Raw genomic sequence first — 16,173 nt, 5'->3', positions numbered from 1 at the left:
CTTTTAAACTTAGGGTTTCATCTTCACTTTTACACATTTTAAAGAGTATTGGATCTGGAGATAAACTTCGCCCCCTAGTTGCACAACTTGCAATTTCATCCGAATCTATCCAGGAAAAAAAATGTTGATGAATTCTTTAACTCAATATCATTAATATTTTCAGCAGGTATGGAAAGCTGCGTTTTGCACTAACATTGCAAAATTTCGTCAACCTCTACACTTTGGTAGTCATTTGATAAACTTAGAAACTTAAGAGCTGATCTAGGGTGTATGGCACTCATACATATAAAACTTTTGTTACTGCTACTTGCACTGTAAGTCATCAAACTCATCAACATGAACTCTTCCTCCTCCTGAGGCATTAAATCCCAACTGTGCAAACTTCCTTTAACTGCTTGTTTTCTATCTTCATCAATGGCAATAAATGCAGTTTGTGATGATATAACATTGGAGTCACAACTTAGCTGGATTATCTCTGCCTTTTTTCCACCATCCAACTCCAATTCTTTTATCAACTTCTTGGCTGCAAGGTGGTGAATAGTTGACACTTGGGAAGCAGTCTCTTTTTTCACTGCTGGTTTGATTGGAAACTTCATCTTATGCTCTACTTTAGCTCCAAGTAAATCACCACTAAGGAGTATTTTTCCTTCTTGAGGTGAAGAGGATGGTGACTTGTCATGAAGAATTGCATATACAATGAGACATTCACCAATAAAAATAGGTGGAAGCTTTTGGAACTACATTTACTGTTATATTCTCAGAAACAGTGACTGAAATTTGAACATCTGTCACAGCAGGTTGCATGGCTTTTTTCAGTGATCTTATCACCTAAAAAATAATATTTCTAACTATTTCCAATACTTTATATGAAAGATGATGTACACGTACCTTAGGTTGCATCCTCTCTCCAGATACAATGAACTCAGCAGCACCTTTGCCAGCATGTGCAATGCCTTTCACTAAAGTCGTTGATGCACCAGAGCCGATACCAAAAGAAAAACATCTATAGAAAAAGAACATTTTGTTATAAACAATTAAATATGTAACAAAAAGGTACCAATAGTCATTTAATGATTATTTACCTGGAGTTGTTGGAGTTTTTTCAACAAGTTGAATGACAGAGTCAGTATTACTTATGCTTCCATCAGTTAGCACAAACACCTGCCTTGGCAAACCTTTCTTTGCTGCATGACTAAATATTTCTTTAAGTGGATCAAATAGCTCAGTACCACCCAAATCAGCTTGAAGATTCTTTGCATGTTTTACAGCTGTTTCCAAATTTTTGATTGTATGGAACACTTTCTGGAAATAGGTGAACATATGTGCTGCCAAAACCTATTATATTGAAATAACATCCTTCAGGAATACTTTTAAGAAAGAGTAGAAGTGTTTCAGCTGCATCTTTGATGTAGGATCCAGCCATACTACCACTTCGATCAATTACAAACACAAATTCACAAGCTGCTTGAAGACAATTATTTTCACCCTTGAATTCTGGGATGAAGCTCACCATGATTGCTGAAGATTTTTGAAAATTGTTTTCACCATTTGATAAACCTGGTTCAACAATAATTAATGGCTTGTTTATCTCTTTTGGTTGCACTAAAATGACAATATCAGTTTGTTTTACTTCAGTTAAAGTCACTTTGATCTTTTCGCCGTCATTGTCAGCAAAAATCTTGTGTGATGGTGATGTCACCTTATCAATGTTTGGTGCATCATCTATTTCAAGGCTGAACCGGTAAGAATCGGGTCCAGTCCCTTGTTTTGCAGTTGCCCCACTATCGGAAGATACTTCGGGTGCCAGAGGGTTATTGCTTCCTGTCGGTGTGTAACGAGGTTTGAGCACTTTAGGTAAAACAAATCTCACAGCACCACCAGCTTCAACATTCAGTTCACCAACCATGGTTAATTCCAAAACAGCCATTTCATTCGGGGGAAGATTGCCTAAAACCAAACTAAATATATCTCCTTGTTTCTCCTCTCCAAAAGCTGCTGTTCGTCCACTCGATACTGCTTCTTTGTACTTCTCTCGAGCTTTTTCCTTTTCTTGTATTTCTGCACGGATTTTTTTGCCATCAATGCAAGCCTCCAAACCTACTACAGCAAAGGAATCGTCTACAGGCGTACGAAAAAACACTTCGAGAGGATTTTCTGTATGATTGACATACGTCAACGTTGATCGAAAACCAACAACTTGACCTTTTAAAAATGATCGAACGCATTGACTTTTCAATGGAACTTCTTCGTTTCGGTCGCAAATAAATACACCGTACGTCAACATCTTGGTAAGAATTTGACTTGAAGCCAGTGGAAACGCTTATGAAGTACACAAGGTTTGTACAAAATAAAGCCTGTTTCCACTAGCCAGGTATCGTAATGTATTATTCCCAACCCGGTTTAATATGCACATGACAAACATGTGACTTGGACGAGATTTGATCTCGCACCTGCGGGATACTACTCCGCTGCTCTACCTGTTGAGCTACCAAACCCACAGGGATTGGAGACGAGCCAAATCTCTTTTTAAAGTGCGTATGGACAAGAGATTCTCGCCACTATAGCAGTTTACTGGATGGCACCGTGTTTCGACTTTATTCCAAAGCCATCATCAGAGAATATATATAATATATTTATCCTAACACGTTAAAATATATGACTTGGATTTAACTATGAATTTGATGGTCAATATGCACAAGCACGCATGCGCCATGTTACGTTTTGCTCATAGATATAGATATATTTGCTCTATGGTTTTGCTACGATACGTGGCTGGTGGAAATCAGGCTTAAGTTGTTTGTTAGTGATGTCAAAACGGCCATGTTGGGGGAGTACATTAAAATGCCGATGATGCTTAACAGAGCATTAAATTAACATAAATTCTTTTCTTCATATTGGATTTTTACCCCAATATAGCGACAGACGAAAACACTATAAATGTATGATATTGCTTCTTCCATTAAGATCTTAGTGCAGCACCAACATAATTAAGGAATGCGGATGTTGGATCAAAACTTTCGTTGATGAATACAAACTGAAAATGAGTTGATTTTTTATTGATGCCGTCATCTGCTACAAATGTTGTGCCTTTCCATTTCAACAGCTTACCGAAACCTCTAAACTAGCACATAACAGAAATTATCACTTTACTGTACAATTCTGAGTTCTGCATTTATTATATTACACACTTCGCAGTGTTTTTATTAGTCAGAAAATGTGCGTGACTGAGCACCATTAAGATAATGACATCCTTTAGGTAATTACCTGTTGTTTTTTCAGAAGGTCATTTGACAAATGATGGTACAATTTTATTAACTATAAAGTAATCGCTGCTTGAATTTCTTAAAGAAAAGCGTTAACAACGTCAGCTTAACATCTACTGACTCAACTTGTTGTCTATCTTATGAAAATGGCATTTTATAAGCAAAAACCACCGCAATTTTCTCTTAGGCCCCATAATCTTCTAAATATACAAAATATGTGATTCATACTCACTGTCATGTATGACGGTGAGAAAGAATGTTCACTGACATTTACAAAATGATTTAAAAGATTTTTTACGTAATAATAAAAAACAAAGTTTGTCTTAGTTGCGTTCTTTTGACAGTATATTTCACATGATGTATTGATCAAATAGCCCATGTAATACAGAAAATGTCGTGATCAATAAAACCTGCAGTAGAAATTTCATGAAATCTTCATAATTTCTACAGGAAGTTAGGAGGAATGAAACCTCTACAAAAAGGTTACGTCGCTGATATTGGGTGAAGATAAGTGACGTTGCCAGCCCGCAAGTTTTAGTCATGGTGCATAAATTTCAAATCATTGTCATTTACCAACCGAAATATTTACCTAGCTAGCACAACTAATGTTATGAATTGGTTACGTCCCTCCTGACGAAAGTGTAATTAACATATTTTGCGTGAATTTCTACGTGATTGCATCTTTACACAGGGAAGTATTTTAACTCTGCTCCTTTCCATGTTTGTCTATTTACCCCTATGTTGGACTGCGGTTTTGAATGGTATCTTGGTAATTGCTTTTATTTTTTTTATGTTGATTGGGTTTGTCAGGCAATCCTGATCCTGCCACTTTTAACAACAATTAACTTAGTTTAGGTTGTATTGGCTTCGTTCGTCTGTTTGTCTGTAAAAATGATGATTATTATACTTACAATTGATAGAATGTTTTGATTGAACATTACCTTTTGACAAAAAGGTCTGTATTGAATTTCATACATGAAATTAAGTGAAATTGAAATTTCATACATGAAATGAACGGTTTCATGAGGAAGTAAAACATTTCTTTTAGAAGAATTTTGAAAATAATTCTTTCCAACCGATATTAGTTGTAAACAAGGTTCTAATACATAGTCGCCATTGGCTAGTTCTTCCCATGAAGATGTAAGTAAGTTATTAACAATAACATGATGTATTAGATGTTTTTTATCTATTTTTTATCTATGGCCTTTACATTCAACCATTTAGATGCGATTATTACAATAGTCAACAATACTAAACTTTACATCAAGTACGGAAATGAATTCCAAGCATGGTCGTCTCAAGACGGTGAAACAACTCTCATTCTGTTTAGAAAATATTTTAATTTTTATGTGTTTGTAGTGCTATTCCATTTGGATTTTGAAGGTAAAACGTCTTTGCTCATTTAGTAAAAGTTCTCCTGGTCAAAAGTTCCTTATATTTACTTATTCGGTACTTTCTTTGAAGCTTTTGAACTTTTTGATTTTCCCGCCTTTCCCGTCTATCATTTATCAACAATGCATAATCTTTTCTTTTGAATTTCTCTCAGGTTTTGCCGAGTGGTATTAGGTGTGTAATATTTCATAACTGCACTCAATTCAATCTCAAAGCGTTTTTCATATCTCTCGTGGTGACGGGGCAGAAAGGTAAATTTAAATATTTTGTACGACATATTACCAATCCATCAAATGTTTGATGACGTTCAACCAACAAAGTGTCTTACTTACATGTGACAAAAGTCAGAAAACTGGCAGGGAAATTCAACTGACATGTTCTTAAAGTACTCAAAGTTATATTTTATTTATTTTGCTCCTCCGAGCTTAAATTGAGTCTTATTTTTAAAACATTTTTTATAGACTCGTAGTTTCGTGATTTCGTATACAAAAAAACTTTATGCTGTTTTCTTAACATGACAAAACACTCAGAAGTGCATTTTTGTCAAAGATTACCAATGTCATTCCACTCTATAGTAATTTCTACATGAAACCCATAATATAAGCATGTGTAGTCTCTTTTACTGAATTATAAAAATTATAAAGAAAATTGTCAAGTATTGATTCAATGTCACACAAAGTTACATTTACTCATGTTTGTTATTATCACAAAGAAATTGGTTTGCTTTTTCATGCAAATCTTCATAGGAATATCCTTGTGGTAGAACTTGTATCATAAGCCAAGATTTTGCTTTCATACCAACCAACTCCCATTCATCTTTAAGACTTGATAATTGAAGATCCAGATATGCGAAAACAATACATGTTGCCCATATTGTCATCATATTTCCATTGCATGACACTGGACAGGCATCTTTTAGATCTGTTATTGATTTACCAACCATATTTGATAATTCTGATGTCAATTCCCATGCACCATTTGCTAGCTGAAGATTGATTATCTGTGAAAGTGGATTACTTGAATCTCCTATTCATGAAAAAAAATGTAGACGAATTCTTTAATCATGTCATTATAATCTTCTAAAGATACAAAATCATGTGCTTCAAACTCACTGTCATGTTTGACATTCCCTAAACTTTGATATTCTAAACCATCATCATCAAAACCTATCCATCAAAAAATTGTCATAATTTCTTTTATTCAATAGTATTATTAATATTTGCAGGAAATAGAAAACCATGTTTTATACTCACCTCCAAAAAAATTATTGGCCCCTACTAAACTTTGCCCTGCAGTTGCACTTTCACACATTTTAGTGAGTGTTGGTTCTGGAGGTTTATATATAGTCATTGTCGGTAATAATGTTGGTTCTGGAGGTTTATATATAGTCATTGTCCGTAATAATGTTGGTTCTGGAGGTTTATATATAGTCATTGTCGGTAATAATGTTGGTTCTGGAGGTTTATATATAGTCATTGTCGGTAATAATGTTGGTTCTGGAGGTTTATATATAGTCATTTCGGTAATAATGTTGGTTCTGGAGGTTTATATATAGTCATTGTCGGTAATAATGTTGGTTCTGGAGGTTTATATATAGTCATTGTCGGTAATAATGTTGGTTCTGGAGGTTTATATATAGTCGGTGTCGGTAATAATGTTGGTTTTGGAGGTTTATATATAGTCATTGTCGGTAATAATGTTGGTTCTGGAGGTTTATATATAGTCATTGTCGGTAATAATGTTGGTTCTGGAGGTTTATATATAGTCATTGTCGGTAATAATGTTGGTTCTGGAGGTTTATATCGAGTCATTTTTTTTCTCGGTCTTAATATTTCTTCTGGAGATAAACTTCGACTCATAGTTTCTAATTTAGAACACACAGGAGTTGATCTAAAAAGTATGTCACTTGAACGTTCAAAACATCTTCTGGCACTTCTACGTGCACTGGCACGAGCCCCTAGACTCTTCCACCGGAGTCTCCACCGGACTCTCCACAGTTTCTCCTCCTGAGGAATTAAATCCCAACTGTGCAAACTTCCTTTAACTGCTTGTTTTCTATCTTGATCAACAGCAATAAATGCAGTTTGTGATGATATAACATTGGAGTCACAACTTAGCTGGATCATCTCTGCCTTTTTTCCACCATCCAACTCCAATTCTTTTATCAACTTCTTGGCTGCAAGGTGGTGAATAGTTGACACTTGGGAAGCAGTCTCTTTTTTCACTGCTGGTTTGATTGGAAACTTCATCTTATGCTCTACTTTAGCTCCAAGTAAATCACCAGTAAGGAGTATTTTTCCTTCTTGAGGTGATGAGGATGGTGACTTGTCATGAAGAATTGCATATACAATGAGACGTTCACCAACAAAAATACGTGGAAGCCTTTCTTTTGGAACTACATTTACTGTTATATTGTTGGAAGCCGAGACAGAAATTTGAACATCTGTCACAGCTGGTTGCATGGCTTTCTTCAGTGATCTTATCACCTGAAAAATAATTTTTCTAATTATTTCCAATACTTTATATGAAAGCTGATGTACATGTACCTTAGGTTGCATCCTCTCTCCAGATACAATGAACTCAGCAGCACCTTTGCCAGCTTGTGCAATGCCTTTCACTAAAGTTGTTGATGCACCAGAGCCAATACCAAAAGAAAAACATCTATAGAAAAGAACATTTTCTTATAAATAATTATGCGTAACAAAAGGTACCAATAGTTGTTTAATAATGATTTACCTGGAGTTGTTGGAGTTTTTCTTAACAAGTTGAATGACAGAGTCAGTATTACTTATGCTTCCATCAGTTAGCACAAACACCTGCCTTGGCAAACCTTTTTTGGTGCATGACTAAATATTTCTTTAAGTGGATCAAATAGCTCAGTACCACCCAAATCAGCTTGAAGATTCTCTGCATGTTTTACAGCTGTTTCCAAATTTTTTTGATTGTATGGAACACTTTCTGGAAATAGGTGAACATATGTGCTGCCAAAACCTATTATATTGAAATAACATCCTTCAGGAATACTTTTAAGAAAGAGTAGAAGTGTTTCAGCTGCATCTTTGATGTAGGATCCAGCCATACTACCACTTCGATCAATTACAAACACAAATTCACAAGCTGCTTGAAGACAATTATTTTCACCCTTGAATTCAGGGATGAAGCTCACCATGATTGCTGAAGATTTTTGAAAATTGTTTTCACCATTTGATAAACCTGGTTCAACAATAATTAATGGCTTGTTTATCTCTTTTGGTTGCACTAAAATGACAATATCAGTTTGTTTTACTTCCGTTAAAGTCACTTTGATCTTTTCGCCGTCATTGTCAGCAAAATCTTGTGTGATGGTGATGTCACCTTATCAATGTTTGGTGCATCATCTATTTCAAGGCTGAACTGGTAAGAATCGGGTCCAGTCCCTTGTTTTGCAGTTGCCCCACTATCGGAAGATACTTCGGGTGCCAGAGGGTTATTGCTTCCTGTCGGTGTGTAACGAGGTTTGAGCACTTTAGGTAAAACAAATCTCACAGCACCACCAGCTTCAACATTCAGTTCACCAACCATAGTTAATTCCAAAACAGCCATTTCTTTCGGGGGAAGATTGCCTAAAACCAAACTAAATATATCTCCTTGTTTCTCCTCTCCAAAAGCTGCTGTTCGTCCACTCGATACTGCTTCTTTGTACTTCTCTCGAGCTTTCTCCTTTTCTTGTATTTCTGCACGGATTTTTGCCATCAATGCAAGCCTCCAAACCTACTACAGCAAAGGAATCGTCCACAGGCGTACGAAAAAATACTTCGAGAGGATTTTCTGTATGATTGACATACGTCAATGTTGATCGAAAACCAACAACTTGGCCTTTTAAAAAGGATCGAACGCATTGACTTTTCAATGGAACTTCTTTGTTTCTGTCGCAAATAAATACACCGTACGTCAACATCTTGGTAAGAATTTGACTTGAAGCCAGTGGAAACGCTTATGAAGTACACAAGGTTTGTACAAAATAAAGCCTGTTTCCACTAGCCAGGTATCGTAAAGTATTATTCCCAACCCGGTTTAATATGCACATGACAAACATGTGACTTGGACGAGATTTGATCTCGCACCTGCGGGATACTAGTCCGCCGTTCTACCTGTTGAGCTACCAAACCCACAGGGATTGGAGACGAGTCAAATCTCTTTTTAAAGTGCGTATGTACGAGAGATTCTCGCCACTATAGCAGTTTACTGGATGGCACCGTGTTTCGACTTTATTCCAAAGCCATCATCAGAGAATATATATAATATATTAATCCTAACACGTTAAAATATGTGACTTGGATTTAACTATGAATTTGATGGTCAATATACACAAGCACGCATGCGCCATGTTACGTTTTGCTACGATACGTGGCTGGTGGAAAACAGGCTTAAGAGTGTTTGTTTGTGACGTCAAAACGGCCTCGTTGACTACATACATTTATAAACTAATTTACAAGATTTTTTACGTTTTAACAAAAAACAAAGTTTGTCTTGGTTGCATACTTTTGACAGTTTCTTTGAAATGACTTATTGATCGAGTAATGATAAACCACTTTTTCAAAATTCTTCATTATGTTGTCTTAGTAGATAGTTACCATTGCTAAAAGATTAGCTAAATATCGCCCATGTAGGTTTGAAAGTGTTGCGATCGAAACAACCTGCAATAGAAATTACTAGAAAAGGTTATGATTTCTAGGAGCTACGTGAAAATCAATGAAACTTCAGTGAAAATTTTGATTTCGGGTCGACAATTGTGTAAAAGAAGATGCAACAAGTTGACCTATATGACGTATCTGCTGGTGTTTTTTCGAATATTTGCTTCCAGTGGGGTAAAAGTGTCTCGTTACATCAGACTAACAGAAAACTTGTTGTTTGAATTTAAAAGAAACATAATATTTATGTTTGATTTTTTTTCTATTAAAGCTTCCAATAATGACCCTAATTATTACTTGCTCTGACATTCAAAAATTCAAAATATCGCATAAAAGGCAATGAAAACCAGCGAAGACATATGCTGGTTCGTCGTAAGAAACGTAGTTGTGCTAATGCTTCGACAGAATTTGATGTTTGAGAATGATCAAGCTTCCAGTGGTTATGATTTGATGAAACATCACAAGGTGTCTCCGTATAAGGTAATATTGTTTGTGTAAGTCTGTTGGGAAGTATTCATAGTGACGTGTGTACAAGGAAAAGTTTTCCCATGTTGAATATTTAAATTCACGCTATCCATTTATAATTCACTTGATGCTCAAACTAAGTGAAAGTTTTGAATTGTATGAAACATTAGTTACTTATAACATTCTATGACTCAATTCACAAATAAAAATCGTCCCTTTCGTTGATTTATTGCACATATGCACTTGTTGTCTATCATGCTTCACAATAAAGCTGGGTTCACACTGTGTAAAGGAAAATTGATCTGTCATCATTGCAAAATTTACTTCTTTTATGATAGATGAAGGATATTATATTGCAAATTAAAAAGTGTTGTCTTCTCATAATCACATTAACTTATACGTAGAAGAGCAGTTTCTTACGATAATATAATACGTAGTTCGGAAATTTAGGCAAACGAATCACATCTTATACTCACAAATTATTTGAAATAAAGATGTGGTTATGCGGAGTTTTTTTCCTTGTAGTTTTCGCAAATACGTTACCAACAGGTAAGTAAACAACACATTAAATGTTATTATTACAATAGATAATTAACTTGCGTCTTTATCATTTGTTATTGTTCTTATGCTTGCTTTGTGATTTGTTTCTGTTCAAGGAAAGTGATAGCAGAAGATTGGGATGTTTTTACAGAGCTGTTTCACAATTCGTTTATTTCACGCAACGACTTTTTCATCTGCCTTGATAATAAGGTTTTAATGATTTGAAAACATTGAACTTGTTTAGGAAGCGGTTCAAGTCTTCAAGAGTTATTCGTTAATGCAACGAACAAAGCCATTGAAACAGGAACTCTAAAATTATCAATTGGTAAGTAAGTCATTTGAAAATCTACCTTTGTTTTTCATATGTGTGAAAATGTATTCCTTATATTTTTCTTTTCATCAGGACTTCACGATGACACTGTGGTAAGAGCATCACTAAGCGCACCAAACAATTACGACTGTACGGTGCGATCTGCAGTGCCAGCGGACGTACGTGCACGATTGGGACTCAGCACGTATTATACCCAATATGCCCATGCCTACGGTATACCGGTACTTAGCTCAAGCCGCGTAAAGCCAAAAGCCCTGGAGCGAGCTTGTTACGTGATGAGGTTTCTGTTTGCCGATCGCAAGGATATTCGAGACTGGTTCTACAGACGAAAGGGCAGAGCGGGAATCATGGCAAGATCAGAAGGCACAACGATGATTCCCGAACACAGTTTCTTGCCATCGTGGTGGAACGAAAGAGCACGTGGCCTGGGCGCTACTATTCCCATTCCCATTTCCACGGGGGGTGAAGAGAATCTTTTATGCGAACGACCAGATCGCTACTATAACGAAGACATCTTTCTTCACGAGTTTGTTCACGGTATTCATAACTTGGGTGCAACTGGAGCTATTCCGACTTTTGATCGTCGTTTGAAAGCTGCCTACGAGAGTGCTCGTTCCAACAGACTGTGGTGGAGAACGTACGCATTAAGTACGGACCGTGAATATTTTGCCGAAGGTACGCAGAGTTTTTTCAACGTCAACGCATATTCAGCTAAACCCAATGGAATTCATAATGACATTAACACTCGCAAGAAACTTCAAACATATGATCCCGCTCTTTATGACTTGATCAAAGAAGTTTTCCCATGTGAAAATGAATTCTTGAAACGTTGTGATGCAAGAAAAGGTGCGTTTTTATGCTTCAATTTTAACTTTTTATCAACAGATATCATCTTTCAAGGCTCAAGATCTTAATAGAATAAATATCTACTTTTTGTAGGGAAACTGCCGCAACCTTTCAAAATGGATTGCAAAGGTCAATTGTCTTATTTTAAATGGATGTATTGAGTAAGCTCTGCAGAATGAATTTTGTTAATGGAATATGTTTTTTTAGATGGAGGAACTGTTGTCACATTAAAACCTGAAACTCCACCAGTTCCCCCTCATTCAACAACTAGTACTCGATCTGTTTCTAAACCCACCAATCCAGACACACCGCCCGTTCCTACATCTTCAAAATCAGACACTCCACCAGTTCCCACAACGCCCAGTACTCCATCTGTTTCTAAACCCACCAATCCGGACACACCTCCCGTTCCTACATCTTCAAAATCAGACACTCCACCAGTTCCCACAACGCCCAGTACTCCATCTGTTTCTAAACCCACCAATCCGAACACACCGCCCGTTACTACACCAGTTTCAAAATCTAGTACTTCACATGTAACCACTCCTCCAGTAACTACAACTCCAAAAAGAACTCCTCGGCCAACATCAATTAAACGTGAGTTTGCAGCATTGTTAAGTGTTTAATTTGACTAATTAATGATTTCTTTGTTTTAAAATGTAAACTTGTGGTGAAAGAGCGAATGAATCTTTACAGGAGCGAGCAACTTCAGTGGCGTATCCTCTCACAAATTTGGTCCTGCTATGTTATTTCTTCTGTGTTCACTCACTGTGAAAACAACAGATTTTTAAAGAAATCGATGATATGATTCTAAATTCACATAGCAGGACTAAAACTTTCGGGCTGGCTGCAGGACCAAAACTTGCGGGCTGGCTACGTCACTGAGCAGATTTTCCCAGTTAAATAATAAAACGGTGTTACTAATACTTATCTGATTACACAGGATTGAATAATTTAGTTCACAATGCCCGGACGAGCCCAATCCTTGACGACGATAGTTAGGAAACTTTTATAAATCAAAGGGATTATTTCAAAAGAAAATGAAACTACGGGTGCACTTATTAAACCCCTTCTGTTTAAGAACCCACAACTGTCTAAATAGAATCCTTTATTTAGGATGTTTTTGGAATAAGTAATTGAAAGCTGTTGATTTTACGTTGCATTAATTCGCATTTATCGAGAATTCTTATTTTAATCGTTCTAGAGTGTAACAATCATCACAAACATTGCAATGATTGGGCAAAAACTGGTGAATGTCAACGTAATCCTGCTTATATGTTGCTATTTTGCTGTCGATCATGTAGGATTTATAAATACACTACCACACCTCGTGTGACGTGTAGGGACAACCATAAAAATTGCCGATTCTGGGCTTACAGAGGACATTGTCGATATTCATATTACTATATGACAAAAAACTGCAGAAACAGTTGTGGATTATGTCGATGACTATTTTTTGTTTTTGTTGGGGTTTTTTATTTTATATAGCTAGCACTGAGTTATTGTTTTGATGTACGTTTTTTTCTTGTAAGTAAAAAATTGAAATGTATATGCATCTTTTCGTTTGGAATTTTTTACAGATTTGTGATGACCTTTTTACGTTTTAAAAAATGGAAGAATCGGAGAGGTAGTATGTTATTGTTGTTGACAATGCGACTAATGTTATAACAATAATCAATAGATACATAATCTTAGGATAATGTTGTTATTAGAACTATGGAAGACTTTTCACCGAAATTTCGCGTAAGATCTAAGGTTCTCTTAAAAGTAAGTTACATAAGAGATTTAATACGAGTTTATTTCAAATATCACGTAAGATATATGCAAAATGAAGAAAATTAGGATTGATATGCCGGTAGAAAGATTACAACACTTTGCAAGAAGCGCGTTTTGAATTTCAGGGTGTTTCATTTTTAATAGTAGTTTTCGCCTTCACGGAGATCACGGGAGGCTGAGACTTGAGAAATTGGATTGCTTTTTCAAGCAAATCTTCATAGGAACATCCTTGTGGTAGAACTTGTATCATAAGCCAAGATTTTGCTTTCATACCAACCAACTCCCATTCATCTTTAACAGTGGATAAGTGAATGTCCAGGTATGCCAAAACAATACATGTTGCCCATATTGTCATCATATTTCCATTGTATGGCACTGGACAGGCATCTTCTAAATCCTTAAATGATTTACCAACCATCTTTGCTATTGCTGACTCCATATTCCAGGCACCATTTGCTAGCTGAAAATGGATTATCTGTGAAAGTGGTTCACTTGTAACTCCTATTTATGAAAAAAAATGTAGATGAATTCTTTATTCATGTCATTATAATCTTCTAAAGATACAAAATCATGTGCTTCAAACTCACTGTTATGTTTGACATTCCCTAAACTTTGATATTCCAATCCATCATCATCATAACCTATCCATAAAAAATTTTCATAATTTCTTTTATTCAATAGTATTATTAATATTTGCAGCAAATAGAAAACCATGTTTTATACTCACCTCCAAAAAAACTGTTGGCCCCTTCTAAACTTAGGGTTTCATCTGCACTTTTACACATTTTAAAGAGTATTGGATCTGGAGATAAACTTCGCCCCCTAGTTGCACAACTTGCAATTTCATCCGAATCTATCCAGGAAAAAAAATGTTGATGAATTCTTTAACTCAATATCATTGATATTTTCAGCAGGTATGGAAAGCCGTGTTTTGCACTAACCTTGGAAAATGTCGTAAACATCTACACTTTCGTAGTCATTTGATAAACTTTGACACCGAGTAGCTGATTTAGTGTGTATGCCACGTACAAATCGATAATTTCTGTCACTGCTGCATGCTCTGTAACAAGGCATCGAACTCATCAACATGAACTCTTCCTCCTCATGAGGAATTAAATCCCAACTGTGCAAACTTCCTTTAACTGCTTGTTTTCTATCTTGATCAATGGCAATAAATGCAGTTTGTGATGATATAACATTGGAGTCACAACTTAGCTGAATTATCTCTGCCTTTTTTCCACCATCCAACTCCAATTCTTTTATCCACTTCTTGGCTGCAAGGTGGTGAATAGTTGACACTTGGGAAGCAGTTTCTTTTTTCACTGCTGGTTTGATTGGAAACTTCATCTTATGCTCTACTTTAGCTCCAAGTAAATCACCACTAAGGAGTATTTTTCCTTCTTGAGGTGACGAGGATGGTGACTTGTCATGAAGAATTGCATATACAATAAGACATTCACCAATAAAAATAGGTGGAAGCCTTTCTTTTGGAACTACATTTACTGTTATATTCTCGGAAACAGTGACAGAAATTTGAACATCTGTCACAGAAGGTTGCATGGCTTTTTTTAGTGATCTTATCACCTGAAAAATAATTTTTCTAATTATTTCCAATACTTTTTAAGAAAGCTGATGTACATCTACCTTAGGTTGCATCCTCTCTCCAGATATAATGAACTCAGCAGCACCTTTGCCAGCTTGTGCAATGCCTTTCACTAAAGTTGTTGATGCACCAGAGCCGATGCCAAAAGAAAAACATCTATGGAAAAAGAACATTTTGTTATAAATAATTATGCGTAACAAAAAGGTACCAATAGTAATTTAATGATTATTTACCTGGAATTGTTTGAGTTTTTCTTAACAAGTTGAATGACAGAGTCAGTATTACCTATGCTTCCATCAGTTAGCACAAACACCTTCCTTGGCAAACCTTTCTTTGGTGCATGACTAAATATTTGTTTAAGTGGATGAAATAGCTCTGTACCACCCAAATCAGCTTGAAGATTCTCTGCATGTTTTACAGCTGTTTCCAAATTTTTTTGATTGTATGGAACACTTTCTGGAAATAGGTGAACATATGTGCTGCCAAAACCTATTATATTGAAATAACATCCTTCAGGAATACTTTTAAGAAAGAGTAGAAGTGTTTCAGCTGCATCTTTGATGTAGGATCCAGCCATACTACCACTTCGATCAATCACAAACACAAATTCACAGGCTGCTTGAAGACAATTATTTTCACCCTTGAATTCAGGGATGAAGCTCACCATGATTGCTGAAGATTTTTGAAAATTGTTTTCACCATTTGATAAACCTGGTTCAACAATAATTAATGGCTTGTTTATCTCTTTAGGTTGCACTAAAATGACAATATCAGTTTGTTTTACTTCCGTTAAAGTCACTTTGATCTTTTCGCCGTCATTGTCATCAAAAATCTTGTGTGATGGTGATGTCACCTTATCAATGTTTGGTGCATCATCTATTTCAAGGCTGAACTGGTAAGAATCGGGTCCAGTCCCTTGTTTTGCAGTTGCCCCACTATCGGAAGATACTTCGGGTGCCAGAGGGTTATTGCTTCCTGTCGGTGTGTAACGAGGTTTGAGCACTTTAGGTAAAACAAATCTCACAGCACCACCAGCTTCAACATTCAGTTCACCAACCATAGTTAATTCCAAAACAGCCATTTCTTTCGGGGGGAAGATTGCCTAAAACCAAACTAAATATATCTCCTTGTTTCTCCTCTCCAAAAGCTGCTGTTCGTCCACTCGATACTGCTTCTTTGTACTTCTCTCGAGCTTTCTCCTTTTCTTGTATTTCTGCACGGATTTTTTTGCCATCAATGCAAGCCTCCAAACCTACTACAGCAAAGGAATCGTCTACAGGCGTACGA

The 16,173-nt window shown here is 36.1% G+C and overlaps 3 protein-coding genes and 1 long non-coding RNA gene across 4 annotated transcripts in view; 1 reads left to right on the top strand and 3 right to left on the bottom strand.

Moving 5' to 3' along the window:
• Nucleotides 1-10,798, bottom strand: part of LOC124436542 (von Willebrand factor A domain-containing protein 5A-like) — a 47,795-nt gene extending 36,997 nt beyond the window's left edge. Inside the window, 2 exon segments of the mRNA XM_046986491.1 lie at nt 9,177-9,331; nt 10,681-10,798. Coding sequence (XP_046842447.1) covers nt 9,177-9,244 — 68 coding nt within the window. The 5' untranslated portion in view covers nt 9,245-9,331; nt 10,681-10,798.
• Nucleotides 651-1,094, bottom strand: LOC124436547. The gene is made up of 3 exons (XR_006945381.1): nt 1,083-1,094; nt 889-1,003; nt 651-828 (listed from the first exon to the last, which is right to left on the bottom strand). It is a non-coding gene; the product is annotated as an uncharacterized LOC124436547 (long non-coding RNA).
• On the top strand, nt 9,772-13,056 carry LOC124437103 (the record flags this gene model as incomplete). The annotated part of the gene is made up of 7 exons (XM_046987122.1): nt 9,772-9,790; nt 10,316-10,339; nt 10,575-10,655; nt 10,734-11,507; nt 11,601-11,636; nt 11,715-12,104; nt 12,712-13,056. Coding segments are annotated over 7 exons (1,569 nt in total), but the record flags the coding sequence as incomplete, so codon positions are not given.
• A 79-nt stretch (nt 13,057-13,135) lies between these two features.
• Nucleotides 13,136-15,973, bottom strand: LOC124436515 (von Willebrand factor A domain-containing protein 5A-like). Its single transcript, XM_046986443.1, has 6 exons — nt 15,120-15,973; nt 14,928-15,042; nt 14,225-14,867; nt 14,011-14,136; nt 13,871-13,924; nt 13,136-13,784 (listed from the first exon to the last, which is right to left on the bottom strand). The coding sequence occupies exons 1-6, from the start codon at nt 15,965-15,967 to the stop codon at nt 13,405-13,407; spliced, it is 2,166 nt and encodes a 721-aa protein (XP_046842399.1). The 5' UTR covers nt 15,968-15,973; the 3' UTR covers nt 13,136-13,404.
• Nucleotides 15,974-16,173: the final 200 nt, after the last annotated feature.

The sequence above is a fragment of the Xenia sp. Carnegie-2017 genome, unplaced genomic scaffold (genome assembly GCF_021976095.1).
Source record: "Xenia sp. Carnegie-2017 unplaced genomic scaffold, XeniaSp_v1 HiC_scaffold_16, whole genome shotgun sequence".
Lineage (NCBI taxonomy): Eukaryota > Metazoa > Cnidaria > Anthozoa > Malacalcyonacea > Xeniidae > Xenia > Xenia sp. Carnegie-2017.
This window is presented reverse-complemented; position numbering and strand designations above follow the sequence as displayed.

Bases quoted from the DNA above. Each gene is read 5' to 3' on its own strand.
- LOC124436515 (XM_046986443.1), bottom strand. From the start codon at position 15,967: ATGGCTGTTTTGGAATTAACTATGGTTGGTGAACTGAATGTTGAAGCT. The intron at 14,868-14,927 runs GTAGATGTACAT...ATTATTTTTCAG, and splicing joins GAGAGAGGATGCAACCTAAG to GTGATAAGATCACTAAAAAA. The intron at 13,785-13,870 runs GTGAGTTTGAAG...TTTCATAAATAG, and splicing joins AGGGAATGTCAAACATAACA to GAGTTACAAGTGAACCACTT.